Raw genomic sequence first — 19,780 nt, forward strand, 5'->3', positions numbered from 1 at the left:
GATACCAAAATGAGTATGGTATGTTTAATCCTTATTAGAAATGTTCCGTAAATACAGTGAAACCCTCGATATAGAGCGCGACCGCCTCGTAGAGTGCCAAAGAAAACTTTTCGGTATCCGTAAACTGGCCTACTATAAAGTGTATTCTTTCACGTTACATTAATTCAAAATTCATCACTAATTAAATTTAATTTTAAATAATTATGAACGTTCGATATATAATTATAATTTTAATAATCTCTTTTAGTAAGGTCTAAATTTTGTCGAAAACCAACGAAGGTCAGCAGAAGTAACGCAGAAGAAACATACGTAACTTAATGTACCAAAAACCTACAAAAATAATTTTCGAATTAATTAATAAGATTCCATATATTTTACATATAAAAGTTTCCGAACACTTACAGATGCAACAATCCTCGTAGTTTTATATCGTCGGCACTCGGGAATGTCAAAAATAATGTATACACTTGAAATTACATACCGGACGGTAAATAGAAGATCGAATAACAATATCTGTAATTATCAAATAGAGAATAAATATAATGAATAATCAATGACGAAAAGTGTAAATTATTGTTTTTAAATTTTTTTTTAGTTCGTAATTCTGATTATTTTTAAACTCTTTTTGTCTTGTGGGCTCTAAGAGGACCTTTTTAGCAAGATCATTATGGGTTCGGGTCTGACGTATCCAGACGGACCACCCCGAAAGCTTTTTGGAGTATTTTCGACCCGTCCGGATTCGATTGTAGATGGCCATTTTAGATGGTAGATGGTAGGTGCCATCTTAACCGCTCGGCCGTCCGACCATTATAATTCTCTGGTTTGTTGAGCGCGATCGACTAATTTAGAAACAATCTACAAGCATTTACTCATTAACTTTTAATTGCAAATTACCCAAATTCCAAAAATCTTTAATTTATTCGATGATTCACGAAGTTTTATCCGCACTTATGGAATTTTTGAGCAAAAAGTGTATGATTCGTATTGATTTGTTTCTTCGTAGAAAAACTTATGTCACTGTGGCCACTCAGATCGTCTGATCTATCTCCCGAAAATTTTTGTATATGGAGATAAAATGCAATACAATTCGATGGCCTGATAACGAACTGTTGTAAATAACTTCAAGCTTTGGTACTCAGAATGAAATCTGGCGGTCGAAAAATCCTAGGAAGTCTTCATGGGCAGGTTGTTCTGAATACGTTGGGTTCCGTCATTTACCATCCGAATGGGCTTGAACGAATCCACGTTGGGTGTACTTGTCATTCTGGATCTTAAAAGGTTTAAGATCCAGGATGACGACAGTGTGCAATCTGCGATACAGAAGATGGGTCACTGCACTACATCTATCAGTGCCCAGCAATAGAGAGCAACAGACTCAGAATCCAACTTCTTCAGATGATGCTGATATTCCATGGCCTTGCTCCCCGGATGAACTGTTGAGCAATCACACACTATTAGAGGAGTTTCAGTGTCTCATCAAGAGTTACTTTAAATGCATTGGTAATAGTATATTTTCCTACGCGAGGAATGACTCCTAACTGCTATAATTGTATATATATGTTTATGTAACCGGTATTTTATGTCCATCATTGTTTTGTTCTATTTCCTATTTTTTAGTCGCTATTATACCACGCCGTTCAATACCCATTAGGGTTAATTATATTATCTGTATTTTAATCTGTATAATACTTTGACATTACTTCTTAATTTGTATGTTATTTGTTGGGCTGTAATTTATTACTCATTGTATCCATTATAAGCGAAATACTGTTTTCTACATATCTTTTATATATAACTGTATGAATATTCTGTAATCTTACGTATCCTCACTATGTTTTGGTACTTCATGTCTATGTATATCAACCTCTGCGGTGCACTGCGGAGCAGAGATCCTTGTAAATAAAATATTATTATGAATGAATCCACGTTCGGTATGAAATAAAGCCATCTAGAAAGCCTTTTTAAAAACTTACGCAGTTCACACTTATGCCAAAAATGGGAGGAGTTTTAAAAATTTCCTTTAAACATTATGGAACATTTCACCAATTCATAAGTCATGGATGTTTTTACCAATAACTTCAAGCATTTGATATTGTATTTTATATTGATTTTCTTTCACCTCATTAAAGACTATAAATTCTATTTTAGAATTTGAACAGCTAAAGCAAATTAAGTATAGGTATTACGAATGAATCATATTTACATGCCATTTTTTTTCTATTTTGTTTAAAATATCCCTAAGAATTTGCTTCATAAGTACAAGTAAAATTTCGTGAATCATCTTGCATAAGTTTCTTACTCACCAAAAATGATATTCTAAAGTAACGAGAGAAAAATTCGATTACGTTTGAAAACAAAAGAACGAAAAATACACAAAGGAAAATTAATGCCAGTTGACAGGTATATTCGTAATATTGCACTTTGATATAATTACCGCAATTGAAGGACATACGTATTGTGATTATTCCACCAATTGAAAATATCTGTAAATATTTCAAAAATTAGTGTTTTTATAAGATGCAAATTAAAAACTTTGACTTAATAATTACGAATTTAATATTAAAAAATTACCATTTATTTAATCACTGATAAACTTTTATCAATATTTTAAAATCTAATACATAAAATCATTAATAGCGTTCCGAGTTTTGATTGGTTTATTTGTATACGGCAACGCGACATATGGACGATCTGCCGAAGGGCACTTTCTAAGGATAATTGGCCCATTTTCAGGTGAAAAAATCTCGGAAAACACTACTTGGCCAGTCTGTTGGCCAGGGACTAGTGTTTAGTGGTTTTATCCACTCGGCCACTGGTGGCCCCGAGTTCTGATACAATATTTGCCTTTTGCAATATAAAATATATATTGTAGCTTACATATTTTTCATTTTTGATCTCTTTCATCCTATGAGCACCTTTAATTATATTCGTCATGGGTTCGGACAGTCCCCGTATTGGCTGGGTGCTATGGCAAGAGTTTAATACTCGATTTTCTCAAATTTTTCTGCTCCCGTAAATTTTCCGTAGTCAAACCATTTTTCAAAAATCTTTTCACAGAATAATTATAAAATTGTATATAGTTAATGGCGTTTTTCAGTACGTTGTCAAAGCGCTTTCTTGTCTTAACCAGAACGGCCATCAACATACTGTATCAGAAAAAGGATATCCATTACGAAAACTTTCTCTATTTTCTTGTAAAATAGAGAAAGTTTTCATAATTCAACAAAATCACCTTTCCTCTTAAGCTTTTGTAACTACAGTATTTGAATTTTATATCGTAGTATGATTGAAGGTTATCGAACTTCCTTCCTGGCCTGCTTACTTAACATTCCTGTTGAAGTGCCCAGAAAGTATGCAAGAGCCCTTGCCAGCTTTTCATTTTAAATTAAAATTTAGAAGCAATTTAGCTCATTTTACTGGATTTCTGTATACACGAAGGTATATAGAACAGAGATTTTTAAAAGATTTAAAGAGAAAATATTCAAAATGATTACAGTAGACCCCCCCTAAAACACGGGTTCATATAACGCGGATTCGTATAACACAGCAAAAAATTTGCGATCGTATTCGTATAACACGCTAAAAGAGACTCGTATACACGGTAAAACGTCATCGCCGACTCGTGTCTCGACAGGATTGGTCGAATCTGGACCAATAGCGGACATTGCAAAACCGTTGAGTTTAAACGAGCATTGGACCTACTAAAAACCATTTATTATTTAACAGTCATTAAAATTATATTTATATTAATGATGTCTCCAAAGCTTGGGGAATTTTTCGCAGAAAAATAACTTATCAGGAAACACGCGCCCGCCGTTTTATGAGCCGCTCCGCGACGAAAACAAGCTTAAGCAATAGCGTCGTCGAACGGTGCACGCTCGGAAACTAATCCTACAATTTTTTGTTTGTAACATAGTTTATATGGATTATTCCTAAAAAAATTATACGTGATTTGGAAATGTTGAGTCAACTTAGTCTAGAATCAGTTAATTTTATGGAAGAAAACCTTTCAAACAGCCGTAGTCCCTAAACTGCACACGTGCCGGGCTGTGATTGGCTCATGTATTTAAGTGACTCGTATAACAAGGAACGTATCTACCGTGTTATTGGGGGTCTACTGTATTTATATATTTATTAATTTCAAACCGCTGGATTGAATATATTTTGGGATATTAACGTATATATCATTACCTTTAAAAGTTTCAAGTAGATATTTTCTATTAAATATCACAGAATTTAAGTGTAAAAATTCAAAAACGTTTATCTAAAAAAACTATTTCATTACTAAAAACGATACTCACAAATTCCAATAATCTAAATAATCCATAAAATGTTCCAAAAAATTTCGGTTTTTTTTCTTCGTCTTTCATTTTGAATATTTCGAATATTTTCAATGTGACTTCATCATTCGAATTTCATTTCGTTATTTTGTTTTTCAGGGAATATTCCATTACAAGAGTAAAGCATATCCTATGGAGCAATGTTTCTTAAACTTTCTATTTAATTTCTACCCGTTAGTGAACCGGTAAAAATTAAAAATTATGCTTCTACATAAGTACTTTCTTTTATTCCTCCGCGTAGAATTCGCTCACGTATTTAAAAATTCCATCTATGAGCACTCAGAGAGACTATCTTCGAAAATAAATGTACACATATCGCAGTACATGCAATAAATGTATGTACTGATACTTGCTCATGTATCATGTAAAGATACATGCATTGCTATTGCTTACAAATTAAAACAACATAAAAAAAGGTTTATAAAATATAACCAACAGTTTAAACTTAAATACAGATCTAGAATCTATTGGTCGGTCGATTCTAGATCTGTATTTGTATAGAGTGAAAATGGAAGATTCGTCTTACGAAATAGTCAAGTGTCTAATTAGTTATGTCTAAACCAGGGGTGGCGAACCTATGGCAAGCGTGCCCAAAGTGGCACGTAAGAGAAATCATCTGGCATGTAATGTATCACATGATTTCTGTCCTTTTCAATCATCCTTTCTGTTTATCACCTGATCATCCTTTTTTTCAATCAGATTTTTTACACTTATTCGAATTAAAGCGTATTCGTTTAATTTCTTTAAATATCATTATTCGAAGTCCAAGACTTTGGCACGCATTAACATCTTTAAAGCTAAGTACGCTTACAATATGGCACGCGGACTCAAAAAGGTTCGCCATCCCTGGTCTAAACTATATCACTTAGATTAGATAATACGCTTTAAAACTTTCACCAGTTTAATTAAACTGTAAAATTCTTCACAACGTGTACTGTACAATACTGTACTATTTAACACCTCATATTACCTGTCAACCGTGATTATTTTGATAAAATATTGATTGGATTCACAAATATAAAGGATTTAAATGGTTGGATCCACAAAATTAAAAGGGCGTTTTGGAGACCCGAAAAAATCCCAGGAATTTTCGGGGTCGATCCGTCCCTCACCATCATGCCGTCCCACTGTGGGCTTGGCCAAACTCATAATGGGCTCGCTTAAAAAAAGCTCTCTTCGTGCCCACGGAACGGAGTTTCAAAAAACAGACTAATATGGATCAATCGCGTCTCCAGTTTAATTTTTTATTCTTAGCATAAGCGACGCCAAATATTTTAAAAGATGCATATTTAACCTTTTTTTCGCCCTGTGGGCACTAAGAAGGAATCTTTTATCAAGCCCATTATTGGTTCGGCCAGACCCACAATGGGCGACGGACGAAGAACGACATATCCGGACGGACTACCCCCGAAAAATTCCTGAGGATTTATCGACCCGTTTGGATTCGAACCCGGATTCCCCAGAGCGGTTGCTGCTATCTTGACCGCTCGGCCATCCGGCCGTCCATATTTAAGCTCTTTGCGTATTATAAAGCAGATACTAGCTCAGCCAATAATTAGTTAAATTCACAAAATAACACCTTCTACTTATAGCTGAGATAATTTTTATTGAGAAAAACAAACGTTTTCGGCTTACTCAATAAGCCATCCTCAGGTTATAACTTTCGAAAAAAAAAAAAAAAAAAAAAAATTTGAAAGTTATAACCTGAGGATGGCTTATTGAGTAAGCCGAAAACGTTTGTTTTTCTCAATAAAAATTATCTCTTTGCGTATTTTCAACGTAGATAAATTTAACTAAATATATTTTTTTACAAACTTAAAAAATAAATTATTATTTTTATGTTTGCAATACCCCATTATATGTTAAAAATATATAATTAAGGGGTTGAAATTAAAGAATTCCTGGCGGCGTGGATTCCTTTAATTTCTACGTTAGGCGACGCTACTCGGTGCAAATTAGAACTATACACCGTAGAGGGTGCTGAGCGAATGAACATTTTCCATTACGCAATCACAATATAAAACTTAAAATTTTGATTTGAATTTTTTAAAATTTCAGTTAGGTTTACGAAAATATACATGTAATATTAATAAAGAGCATTTAATATTATATAATTAAAAATTTCGTATGAAAAAAATAATCGCAATTTTTTTAATATCGAACGGGAATGCGATGATTATTTCGTAAATTAAATTCGATAGATTATGCGATAATTTAATTATAAACACTGTACATATTACTTCATGAAATTTATTTTTTTAATTTTAATTTTAATTTTTATTTATTTATTTTTTTTAATTACGAAACTTTCGTAAATATCAATCGACCAGTTCGTTAGTTTAGTTTTAGAGGGAAAAGTGAAATAGATTATTTTGCTGTTGAAATGGGCGTGAGTTTAAATTGAATTAATTAATTAAATATTATTAAAAATATAATTAAAATTTCTATAAAAATTAGTATTTATTTTTAGAAAATTGGCCTCCAGTTAAAAGCGAATTTGGAAAATGTTACTAATTTGATTCCTGATGGAGATGATTACAGATGGCATTTAAAAGTAAGTTGTGACCTGCCTTCAATTCAGAGTTTAATGACTGCTCTCCAATCTTGACATTCTATTCTGTACTACTGGTGTACTTAATATCAAATGTCACATAACAAATGACATCCCTAGAACTTGGAGGTCTTCAAGGGAGTAAAATTGCAGTTGACGGTTCCTTTGACTTTTTCCCACCTATGCATATGTCTACGGTGCCAATAAGCTCCCAACCGTCTCGTATGGAGGTGTAAGTGCACCCAAACGAGGACTTCTGACCCTCTGGTCTATGGTTCCGATAAGGTCCCGTCCGACTATTTAGATTGACGATTCACTGCGCACCAGCATCACTAGTCACTAAACGAAAATATCCTGAGTCAAATATGCTCTTCTTCGAATGGACCACCACCTACAATATGTCAAAAGATCCGACCTCTAGAGCTGCACTTGTACCTTTAAAGGTACCAGTGCAGCTCTGAACTACTCTCTGTGAAAGTAAATTTGCCTGCAGTTGAAGGTCGGAACTTTTGACGGATTGTAGGTGGTCCGTTCGACGAAGAGCATATTTGCTTTGTATGATATTGTAGGTGATTAGTGACTCTCGTGCGCAGTGAATTGTCAATTTAAACCTTTAAAAATATATGTACATAATAATAAAAATTGCCAGGACAGTAATTGTAAAATTGACAAACACTTTAAGACTATACAATAAAGAGGCTTTCCTTGTCATGTTGTTAATTCTTTACGAATATCTCATTCCTGGTTGATTTATAACATCTGTTGACATCTTTCCTACTCTTGAAACTTATTTTATCATTATTTGTTTTCAGCTGATTTGCTTTTTTTTTATCATATACTGTTCAATTTATATGCAAATCAGATGAGAAATACAAAATCAAGTTCTTAATACTGATAATGATATCCAATATGAAAGATTATTGTTTTTATTTATATTGTCATTATAATGAGACAAGCTTTTTTTTATTCTGGTGGTCTGTTTTATTAATTCCAATACCTGCAGAAAATAACAGTTACTTTTGATTTTATCATAAGTAACTTTTATGCTATGGATTCTGAACTAGGCCATTTCTTGAAAATTTAAGATTCAGATTGTTCTAAAAATTATACATAAATGTATAAAAAAACATTTTGAATGAACCAAGATAAATATTATTTAGTTGTAGAAGTTATTACAGTAGATTTCTTGTTACAGTGACTGTCTGATATAACAAACTTTCAATATAGTGAACAATTCTGTTCATCCTAATGCTTTTCATATACAGTATAGTTAACCTTTAATATAATGAGTGATTTAGTTGAACCTTTGTTCACTAAATTCTCGATGAATTTGGGACAGAGGGAACATATCTTCCAAAATATTTTTCTGCTGGCAAATTGTCTCTCTCTCAAGACACACATACGTATATACATATATATATGTATTTTATACCATAATTATAAGACTCAAATTGTCCAGTACATTCCCAGATTTCTTCTGTTTTAACTGTCAGAAATAAAATAAAGTTTTAAATAGAACAATTTTACACGCTTCTAATGCAATATAATGTGGCTAAACGCCATTATTGTACTGTATAGTTATATTATATTAGAATATATATTTTCCTTCCTTCTTCCTAGTACTATTATCTTTACTTCCTGGTATTTTCTCCTGACCGGTGCTTAATGGCGCAACAGCAGGTGGTCTCTTGTGGACAATGGGACAGTATGCGGCCCTCAGGGCAGAACTGGGATGGTGTGAGTTATGCGAATACCGAGTACAAAGAAACTGGGATTTTCAAAAAACAGAATCTTTAATTCGCATGATAAAAATACAGGAACTTGTAGGATGCCAGCTATACAAAAAAAATATCTCTCCCCGACAAGTAAATATACATATATATACACCTTATAACTAAACTTATAACTAATTATAACTAAATTAAGATAATGGGAAAATGAAGACGAATAAAGTAAAGGATAGACTGAAAGAGAAAAGGGTACCCAAATATTACGGCGTTATCACGGTGCGTTATATACAATGGTTGGTGGATCTCTTCTTTATCATGAACGATGTAACTTCGTCACTAAAACGTAAGTTCCTTGATGGACGGGGACAAAAAATATTCTCGAACTAATCTCCTTTCGATCCGGATTTTTCTACGTTCCCTCGTACTTCTTTGTCCTCTCCACGTGGTCCCAAAACGTGGAGAGGACCCAATTCTTTCCACGTGGTCCCAATTCTTTGACGAAGACTCGAGAAGGAAAGACGTGCTTCTGGCGCATCTTTCCTTCTCGAGTCTTTGTCAAAGAATGACCACTCTGTCCCCGTTATAGCCTAAGGGCCGCATACCGTCCATTGTCCTGAGGGACCACCTGCTGTTCAGCCGTTACGCGCTGGTCAGGAGAAAATACCAAGAAGTAAAGATAATAGTACTAGGAAGAAGGAAGGAAAATATATATTCTAATATAATATAAAATATTACTATACAGTACAATAATGGCGTTTAGCCACAACGGAGTGGTCATTCTTTGACTAAGACTCGAGAAGGAAAGACGTCTCCACCACGTTTTTGGGACCATGTGGAGACGACAAAGAAGTACGAGGGAACGTAGAAAAATTCGGATCAAAAGAAGAGAAGTTCAAGAGTATTTTTGTCCCCATCTGTCAAGGAATTTTCGTTTTAGTGACGAAGTTACATCGTTCATGATTAAGAAGAGATCCGCCAACCATTGTATATAATGCACCGTGATAACGCCGTAAAATTTGGGTACCCTTTTCTCTTTCAGTCTATCCTTTACTTTATTCGTCTTCATTTTCCCATTATCCTAATTTAGTTATAATTAGTTATAAGGTGTATATATATATATATATTTACTTGTCGGGGAGAGAGATTTTTTGTATTGCTGGCATCCTACAAGTTCCTGTATCTTATCACGCGAATTAAAGATTCTGTTTTTGAAAATCCCAGTTTCTTTGTACTCGGTATTCGCATAACTCACAATCAGCTTTAACGGTTTATGCAAACTGTTACTTTATCTCTACCCCACTAGCGGTTTAGTTGTTTAATCATCTGTCGAGTTCTTAGTTTTATACTGTTCCTTTTATATATTGTATTATGGACATGAATACTGTGGAAAGCACAATGTCGACTGAGGGGACTGTGTTCAACCCCCCCTTGTGGTAACCGGGTTTCTGGGGATGATCCCCACTTTTTCTAACACTCAGAGCGATTCTGTGAATATCAATCAATTCTTTAAGACTATTGAAAATGTGTCTAGACTCGCTGAATGGCGTGACGATGTAAAAATAGCTGTTTTGCAAGCTAAATTAAAAGGGGAACCGCTAGACACATTTTTCTGTCTCTTAGAACAGTACCCATCCTCATTTAATGACATTAAACGAGATCTCATTAAGTGTTTCGAGAGGAAGGCTACAAGAGAGAAAAACGTAATTGACCAACTGATGAGTGTTAAGCAAGCAATGAATGAGTCAGTTACCGATTATATTATCCGCACAAAAACGTTCTTTGCCCGAGCCATTAAAAACAATTGTAATATGGCCCCATTAAGGGACAATGTTATTGTGGAACGGTTTATAAAAGGACTAAGTGTTCGTCTGAAATCTAACGTTTTAAGACTCAAACCTAAAACCCTAGAAGAGGAATTTGATTGTGCGGAATCGGAAGAACAGATCGAGCTTGAATGTGGAAATCTTAATGAAAGAAGGAACATTAATCTTGTGGTCCAACCGCCCCCAATTAATCGGGACCACAATAGTGATATAGTTGGGGTTAACAATACGAAAACCGATGACCGCATTAAAACCTTAGAAGACGAGGTCAAAGCCCTAACCAAATCAGTAAACCGATTAATGAGCATTCGTGAGAGACGTGACAGGGTTCCTAACCATCATGCCTGTTTTATTTGTGGAGAACTGAACCACATTGCCCGAAATTGCCCAGCACGCAACCGAAGGAATTTAAACTAGTAATGGAGTGTGGTGAAGGTCAGTGCCGTGCTCCCGAAGCTATAATCAATCTGACCCCCGGGGTTATTTTGTCAAATAAGGGGCTTCCCCTCATTGAAGGCCAGATCCTTGGCCGAAAGGTAAAATTATTGCTGGATACTGGAGCCGAGAAATCTCTTTATGACCTCGGTGCACTCAAAACTATCCCTAATAGGATGTTAGAGGGATTAAGGGTACAAAACGTTAATTTTGGGGTGAGGGGCATTAGCGGGATTGTCAAGACTTGTGAGTATCTTTTCAGGGCTTAAAGTGACTCTCTTTTTTAGATTTTTTAGCTTTTTTTCATAGCTCCTCTCTTTTTTAGCTTTTTCTGAGAAAAACTCACTTTTTTAGCTTTTTTCACTTCCCATGTGAAATTTTTTTTTTCATAAATGCGCTCAGGAGCGAAATAGCGACCAGCACATCCCCGTATGCCTTATGGACCATGCGCGACATGATAAGGCACTGTCGTATACACATGTAGTGTACTACATTTATATAGACTAACAAAACGAGAAGCTTCCCAAAGCTTGATACTCTGCACATGCTGTAGGAATTTGCATGTGGGTTCTTCTTGCTTGTATCCTTGTGAAATACCGATTTCCGCGGCACTTCGATATAATCACACTGCATTAAGACATAAGTACACTTCTAGTTTGGTGTTAAGAGTGATTTTTATACAGCATTATTTTTAGCATTTGTATTTATTTAAGCGCAGTGGACAAAAGAAAGAAATAGATTTTATTTAATACTAACAGTAGAAACTCGTGTTTTAGCAACGGAAAATTGTATAGGACCCAATACTTTCTGAAGTAAGTTGCTAAGCAAACTTCTTCCCAACTGCCTGCTATTCTTTAGCTTAAACGATGACATTACTTGTTTTTGACTACCGTAGCGATAATAAATTTGATTTCTACTGTTATTATTAAATAAAACGTTGTAGGACACTCGTTTCAAAGCTTGTATCTTTCTAGCACTCTGTAAAATTAAAGATTGAGTGAATCTCGTGTCAGGAAATACAAGATTTTAAACTAATATCCTAAATATTAATAACTTCTGTAGAGACAATCTTTAGACAAAGACAAAAGTTTGGTTTTAAGTGGGTGCTTATATATTTGGCATGCACCATGGTTTTATGCATTCTAACGGTGTCCTTCATTTTCCATTTCAACAGAAACTATAAAACTCGTCATGCGCGTGCGCATTCGAACAGCTGCGGTCAATCCGGCACCAAATTTAAAAATTAATTTGTAAATATTTAGTGTCAAAAAATCGCTATTTTCACTTTAATCTAGCTTTTCAATATGCTTCTAGTCGAACTCAGTCAAAAAATTAATTTAATTATAATTTATTGAAGATTTTAATTTTTTAATATTAGAAAGCAATTAGCATAAATTACATGGTGTCATGTCTCATCTTCGCTCCCGTTCAAGTTTATTGTCCTATACACGCGCTGATGTTCGTTTTTACTTCTGCTGGGGTTTTATTTCAACCTCGACCATTTGGTTACGCAAAGTGGGGAGACGGGCGTCATGTAATCACATACCTGACTTTTTACAAGTTTCCTTACCTTGAAAGAAACTTATATTTTTTCTCAATTTTAATTATTATTAATTAACTTTTTTGATGGATTTTTATATCTTTGTTTTATCTAAAGTTGCAGATATAAATGCGTAAAACTTTATTTAAAAAATTGTTTTTCTTATATTTTAAAATTCAAAAATAAATTAAATATCGGAAATGCTAAACTATAAGTACAGTGTGTTTTACATTATCATTGCGAACAGATACAGCCAATTATTTTATAAACGTATTTATTATTTTAATTTTTATAAATTATTTAATTTGATGCAACGTGATCAATTAATTACTGTGGCGCATTAACATGTGCATAGCGCATAGTCAGGAAGGGGCATGGGTGGGCACGCCCCCCCAGTTAACCTGGTGCCCCTCCCCAGAAAATTACAGCCTCTACTAGGCCTCCCATAACAAACTCTGGCTACACCAATGTGCGTTAATTAATATGGAGGCAAGACTGATTCAGTTACTGTTACTTTTTCATTTCAGACGTTAATTGCAGTGTTATTTTAATGTAATTTTATACATAATGTATGTTTATTATAATTAATAAATCTATATAGGAATAATATCTGTGTCTAATAAAACAAAGCGATTATAAAAATAAAAAGTGTGCGTTCCATCTCGATCTTTTGTAAGCGAAATTTTATGATTTTAATTTTTAAAAAATGAGATTTTTATTTATAATTTCTGTAATTTGATCTATAAGAGCAAAAAATTAAGCTTATCAAATATCAACTCTCTGTAAATAATTTCATCATTTACTTATTAATGTCAGATTTGTTAAATTTCATGGGATTGTATTATTTTTCAACTTCAGGGTAGTAGAAAACTTTGTATATTTTCTCCCATGAAAGTAATAGACTCTGCGGATTCACCACTGTGAAGGACAACAAACTGCTAAATGTTTAATTACATTGTTTTCATAAACTCTCTTCTCTGTCAGTTTTGGGTCGAATGACTAACAAATTGTTTTATTGTATTCAGGGGAATAGATTTGGAGACTAGTATTACCAGTAATGAATTCTGTAATTTTATTTTTAATCATTTAAAAAATATTTATAAAATTACCAAATAAATGATTGGGTCACAATTACTAGTGGTATTGCTATATAACAGACATGGGCAAATGTGACTCCGAGAGTCACATGCGGCTCATTTTGAGTTTTATGTGGCTCTTGCCGAAAGTGTTAATTTGTGCTTTTTATTATTATTTTTACAGTTTTATTTCCACAATTTTGTGAAAATATGTTTATTAAAAAAATTTATTACTTGTTTTATATTATATAATAAAATCAAGGTACAGAACTGCAGTACAGAATAAAAAAGTACAGAACTGTGGCTCCCATGCATTTTGCAAAACCTACATTTCGGCTCCCACTGAACTTTTGCTTGTCCACCCCTGCTATATAATGAACATGCAACCCACTGATTCTACCAGAAGTTGTTTTTTTTTCCCTTCTTTAATTACATTTTTTTTATGAAGAAATCAAAAATGTGCCTTGAAATAAATGGCATTTGAAATTTGGCATGTTATATGGAAACACATTCTGGTAGTTATGTTACTATTCCATTTGCTTTGCTGTGTAACGGTGGGGAATTCTGTACGGGGCACATGAAAACTTAATGTGGGCCTGTTCTGGCTTAATGCAGTCTTACTGGTCACTTTTCTGGAGTATAAACTCAGCCCAACTATTTTCATATTTAATCTTATCAGTTCACTTAATAATCAATCTAATATCATATGCAATGTTATTGATACAAAATATGTGTGCGTTTGTGTGTTTTTTTAATAACGCCTGTTTTCGTTCATTTTAACACTATTAGCTTTTTTAGCTTTTTTTCAGTGTGAACTCTCTTTTCTCACTTTTTTTTATTGCCATGACTGCTTTAAGCCCTGTCTTTTCTATACCACTGTAAAATCCCAAGATCAATCACACCCTATAAAGGTAGCCTGTTTGCGGTTCCCCGAGGAATTAGACTATGAAGGTATCTTAGACATTGATGTTATGTCCAAGTTTTCCAAATTGATCGATGAGCTAGAGTGCCTTCAGTAAGGAAATCCCGATCCATCTGAACAACACCAGCATAAATTTCAATTGCTCCAGCTACACTCCCATTATCTTACCTAATTGTGAAGGACTAGACACTCATGTTAAAAAGAAATTTTACGACATATTCAAGAAATACCCTAAATGTTTTGCAACCACCGTCGCTGAGCTTAAGGGGACGCAGCTGTACACGCACTCCCCCATTATCGAGTCCCAGGCCCCATAAATATTCGCCAGTATAGAATTCCCGAGTTTAGAAAGAGCTTAGAAAATTGATATACTCTTATATAGAGGCCGGCATAATAGAAGAGAGTTCTTCTGAGTGGAACTTCCCGATCCATGTCATCGAGAAGGAAAGTGGTGAGCTACGTATGACGTTGGACCTTCGGCACGTAAATGAGGTCACCTAGCCACAAGAATTCTCTCTTTTGCATGTGGACGAAATACTCAGCAGATTTCATGGCAGCAAATTTTTCTCTGTTCTCGATTTAAAATCGGGATATTTTCAGATCCCTTTACATCCATCTGTTAGACACATTTACGCATTCTCCACCCCTTGGGGAAAATATCAAATGTGTCGATTACCCCAAGGGGCAAAGAATAGCGGTCGCTACTTTCAGTACGTGATGTATAAACTCCTTGGGCAGTTCGTGGGTATCAGTTGCTTCGTCTTCCAAGACGACATCGTCCTGTTCTCCAAAACTATTGACGAACACGTGGCTTTGTTAGATAATGTCATAGGGATATTACATAGCGCTAACTTGAAACTGCACCCTGAGAAAAGTAAGTTTGTTATGAAAGAGGTTTGCTATTTAGGTCACATTATAAACAGAGATGGTATCCTCCCGGACCCTAAGAATGTTCATGCAATTAATGAGGTTAGCCCACCAACGAATGTGAAAGGGGTACGTAGTTTCCTTGGTATGGTCGGTTTCTTCCGTGAATTTATCCCGAATTTTGCAAAAATTGCCCTACCTCTAACCGAATTAACAAGAAAAGGCAGAAAGTTTAGTTGGGACACACAGTGCAACGAAAGCTTTGAAAAATTTAAGAGCCTACTAACAAAACCCCCAGTTCTAATTCATCCTGATTTTTCGAGTCCTTTCCTCATGTATACAGATGCATCTGACTGGTCTGCTGGCGCAGTATTAGGCCAGCTCAGGAAAGATAAATTTGCCCCAATCAGTTACTTTAGCAGAAAGTTCCACGGAGCAGAGACAAAATACTCAACCATCGAAAAGGAGTGCTTATCCATCATTTTGGCTTTTTGCCATTTTAAACCTATTATATTAGGTCAGGACGTAAAAATTTACTCCGACCATAAGCCCTTAGCATACATAAAAACTATGCAAAACCACAACAAAAGGCTGATGCGATGGTCTATGGAGCTTTCTGACTATAATTACACCGTGTGCCGTGTAAAAGGAAAACTAAACCCAGTTGCAGACTGGCTCTCCCGTCCTGAAATCATATCCAAGGATTCAAAACTTCCTCCTAATTGTAACATGTGTACTACTAATTATAGCTTTTGGGATAGGATGATCGAGTCACAAAATGAAGATGAGTTTTTAAAGAAATTGAAAGATCATCATGCAAAGCAAACCAATTACCATCCGGTCAATTTAGGAGGTATACAACCCGAATATCAATTGGAGGGTGATGTTTTGATGCATGTGAAACCCGACCGTTACGGTCTACGCCATTGGAGACGCCCATGCGTTGGGGCTACTATGGTAAACGAAGTTATTAAGGTGTTCCATGACTCAAATGTTGCTGGACATTTTGGTTCAGAAAAGACCTGCGATTTAGTTGACCGGCACTACCATATCCGTGATTTAAGCACCCAGGTTCGTCGTTACATTAAGACCTGTACAATTTGCCAAAAATTTAACCTCCGTCGCCGCTGCGCCCCCTTTCAAGAAACCGAGAGCGCTGAGTATCCGTTCCAAAAGATCGCGGTTGATATTGTGGGTCCACTTCGCGTAACTCAGCAAGGGAATAGGTATTTGCTTACTATTATTGATGTTTTTACAAGGTATGCTGAAGTTGTTCCGATGAGAGATCAATCTGCTGAATCCATAAGCGATGCGATCTTCACTCATATCATATGCCGGTACGGTTGCCCAGAGATTGTTATATCTGACCGTGGTAGCAACTTCACTTCTAAGCTTTTTCAGGATGCATGCAAATTATTACATATCAAGCACAACACGACTACAGCTTATCGCCCCTGCTCAAACTTGGTTTGTGAGAGATTCAACAAATCCATTTGTTGAATCTCTCACAAACCTTATATCTCGCATCTCCAAGGGGAACAACAGGGATTGGGACATGTTTGTCAGTCCTGCTATTTTTGCATACAATAATACTACCCATGCTTTTACTAGTGAATCCCCCTTCTTTTTGTTGTACGGTTTTGATCCACGTCTCCCTTGGTCTTTCCCTAGTGAGGATAAATTGAGCGACCATGACGAAAATGTTAGAAATAAATGGATCAACAGATTAAATATTATTCGTGACAGTGCGTTTGCATCGGGGAGAATAAAGAACTCCCAGAATAGAGATCGGATAAACCGTAACCGTAACTATAGTGCGTGGAATGTTGGTCAAAGAGTGTGGTTACTTCGGAAGGGCTCCGGAAGAAAGCATGGGAAATTTTTGGCTAAATATTTAGGTCCGTTCCGTATCTCCCGTATGTTGGGACCAGTGACGACCGAGTTAGAAGGAAATTCACTCCAGGATCGAATCTCTGTTCATGTTGATAGGATAAAACCCTGTTACGTCCCTATAAGAAATGATAGACAACGACTGATAAGCAAGGAAGCTCTCCAGGGAAGAACGACCGACGAAAGCGAACCCGGAAACGATGAAGAAATGTTAGCATACATCCGGCACATTCCTGTCAATTCCGAACCACATCGGAACCAGTTACAATCAGTTGAGGATAGGAATCAAAACGAACTGCGAACTGTTGATAGTGAAAATAATGACCGTCCTAATCCGAGCCATGGTTACTATTTACATAATAAAAAAATCAATTATCGTAAGTTGCACTTCGGTAATTGATCACTTTTTGTATGGGGCGTATGTGGCTAAACGCCATTATTGTACTGTATAGTTATATTTTATATTATATTAGAATATATATTTTCCTTCCTTCTTCCTAGTACTATTATCTTCCCTTCCTGGTATTTTCTCCCAACCGGTGCTTAACGGCACAACAGCAGGTGGTCTCTTGTGGACAATAAGACGGTATGCGGCCCTCAGGGCAGAACGGGGACGGAGTGGTCATTCTTTGGCTAAGACTCGAGAAGGAAAGACGCACCAGAGGTAGCTCTCCACCACGTTTTTGGGACCACGTGGAGACGACAAAGAAGTACGAGGGAACGTAGAAAAATTCGGATCAAAAGAAGAGAAGTTCAAGAGTATTTTTGTCCCCATCTGTCAAGGAATTTTCATTTTAGTGACGAAGTTACATCGTTCATGATTAAGAAGAGATCCGCCAACCATTGTATATAATGCACCGTGATAACGCCGTAAAATTTGGGTACCCTTTTCTCTTTCAGTCTATCCTTTACTTTATTCGTCTTCATTTTCCCATTATCCTAATTTAGTTATAATTAGTTATAAGGTGTATATATATATATATATTTACTTGTCGGGGAGAGAGATTTTTTGTATTGCTGGCATCCTACAAGTTCCTGTATCTTATCACACGAATTAAAGATTCTGTTTTTGAAAATCCCAGTTTCTTTGTACTCGGTATTCGCATAACTCACAATAACCAATTTATAGGTCAATATACAGTGAACTCCCATATAATGCAAATTCATATAATGTGATTAGTACTCATACAAAATTTTTAATTTTATATGAGTTTTCTTCAATTCCTAGTCCTAGGTTTAAACTTGTATCAAATTGTATGATAATACATGTCTCAATAACACAATTTCCTGTAGTGCAGAACATATCTCCCACATTGTACGAGACTGTGTTGTATAAATAGTCTTTAAAAAATAATCTGAGTTTAGCCATTTTTACATCTATTTTTCACTCACTTATAAAAACTGTCCCAATCTGAAGGTAAAGAATAAGGTCATTTTAGCCATACTACAAAAATTATTATTAGAAACAAATACACTGTATACCTTATTTTTATATCCACTCAAAACCTGACATTGAGAAATTTTTCTTACTGATTGTCACTAGTATGATCCTTCCATATACATACAGTAATAGCCTACTCTGAGTTACGTAAGTAATGCGGACCGTAGACCTTTGCGTAACTCGAATTTTATGTAAGTCAAATTTGTAAATTGCTTGAAGTGTAACTACATAATTAATACCTCAATACTGTACTTATTATTATATGTGCACTGTACATGTATTATTTATTATGTTTTTGTATAAAAGAACGATAGAAATACAAAGTACATATATAAACAAAACAACAAACACTATGTAAATGTAACGGTGGTAAACAGGCTATGTATTATGTAAATTCAGTTATGTAAAATGTAAATCTCAAAAATTGGAAAAAAATCTGAGTAGAGTAGCATGTAATTTTACAAAGAATTATTCTATTTCAAACATTCATTCATTCTATCTCTTTCTTCCTTTCTTTCTTTCGCACTGTACAAATTTATTGCTTTATTACTCCTCTAATCCTTTACGTTTTGGTCTAGTTGTAAATACATATGCAAGGGTACTGGCACTCTTTCTTGTAAACAAGATTCTTCTACAGTATTCAGTGAAAGTCGAGCAGCAAAACTGAGCACATCGTCATTGCTTGTTTTTCTATATGTCATCAGTATAGTTTGCCTTGAGTATTACTGTATAAAAATTGACATAAATGCTTTGATGAACATTTCAATTCTTAAAGAATTTTTCTCCAAATTTTTATGAATGGAGAAATAGAATACTGTGTTTCATATACAGTGGGTGATCGGATAACAAACACTTTCGCGAAAGATTTTTATGTTCAGATAACGAACACCTCACAGAACAAACACAAGAAGAAGTGACATAAAATAATGAATACCGATTGGTCTTACCTTGTCTTCAGGCAACAATTTGAAACTTTTCGGAGCGTGAGAGACGTCAACATCAACGCTCAACCTAGTCTGAAAGTATTCCTCCGAACTTTGAAACTCTCCTTTCTAATTCCAGCCTTTTATTTTTCTGACAGATATAATTCTTTTATGGTATTTGCGAGACCGTCAGGCGGGCACTCGTTAAGTTTTGTGTCTGTTTTTATTTTCGAAAGGTGAGA

The 19,780-nt window shown here is 35.1% G+C and overlaps 2 protein-coding genes across 2 annotated transcripts in view; one reads left to right on the forward strand and one right to left on the reverse strand.

Annotated features, from left to right (window-relative positions):
- Window positions 1-185: 185 nt before the first annotated feature.
- LOC136984588 (uncharacterized) lies at window positions 186-4,646 on the reverse strand. Its single transcript, XM_067281643.1, has 5 exons — window positions 4,593-4,646; window positions 4,302-4,496; window positions 2,304-2,483; window positions 403-513; window positions 186-330 (listed from the first exon to the last, which is right to left on the reverse strand). Exons 2-5 carry the CDS (start codon window positions 4,368-4,370, stop codon window positions 244-246), a joined length of 447 nt encoding a protein of 148 aa, XP_067137744.1. The 5' UTR covers window positions 4,371-4,496; window positions 4,593-4,646; the 3' UTR covers window positions 186-243.
- A 1,968-nt stretch (window positions 4,647-6,614) lies between these two features.
- LOC136984590 (CXXC motif containing zinc binding protein) overlaps window positions 6,615-19,780 on the forward strand; it is a 32,066-nt gene continuing 18,900 nt past the window's right edge. Inside the window, exons 1-2 of the mRNA XM_067281646.1 lie at window positions 6,615-6,729; window positions 6,811-6,894. Of these exons, the coding sequence (XP_067137747.1) occupies window positions 6,724-6,729; window positions 6,811-6,894 (90 nt within the window). The 5' untranslated portion in view covers window positions 6,615-6,723. The remainder of the gene's footprint in view (window positions 6,730-6,810; window positions 6,895-19,780) is intronic.

The sequence above is a fragment of the Centruroides vittatus genome, unplaced genomic scaffold, assembly GCF_030686945.1.
Source record: "Centruroides vittatus isolate TY-2023 unplaced genomic scaffold, ASM3068694v2 contig_923, whole genome shotgun sequence".
In the NCBI taxonomy this organism is placed as follows: Eukaryota; Metazoa; Arthropoda; class Arachnida; order Scorpiones; family Buthidae; genus Centruroides; species Centruroides vittatus.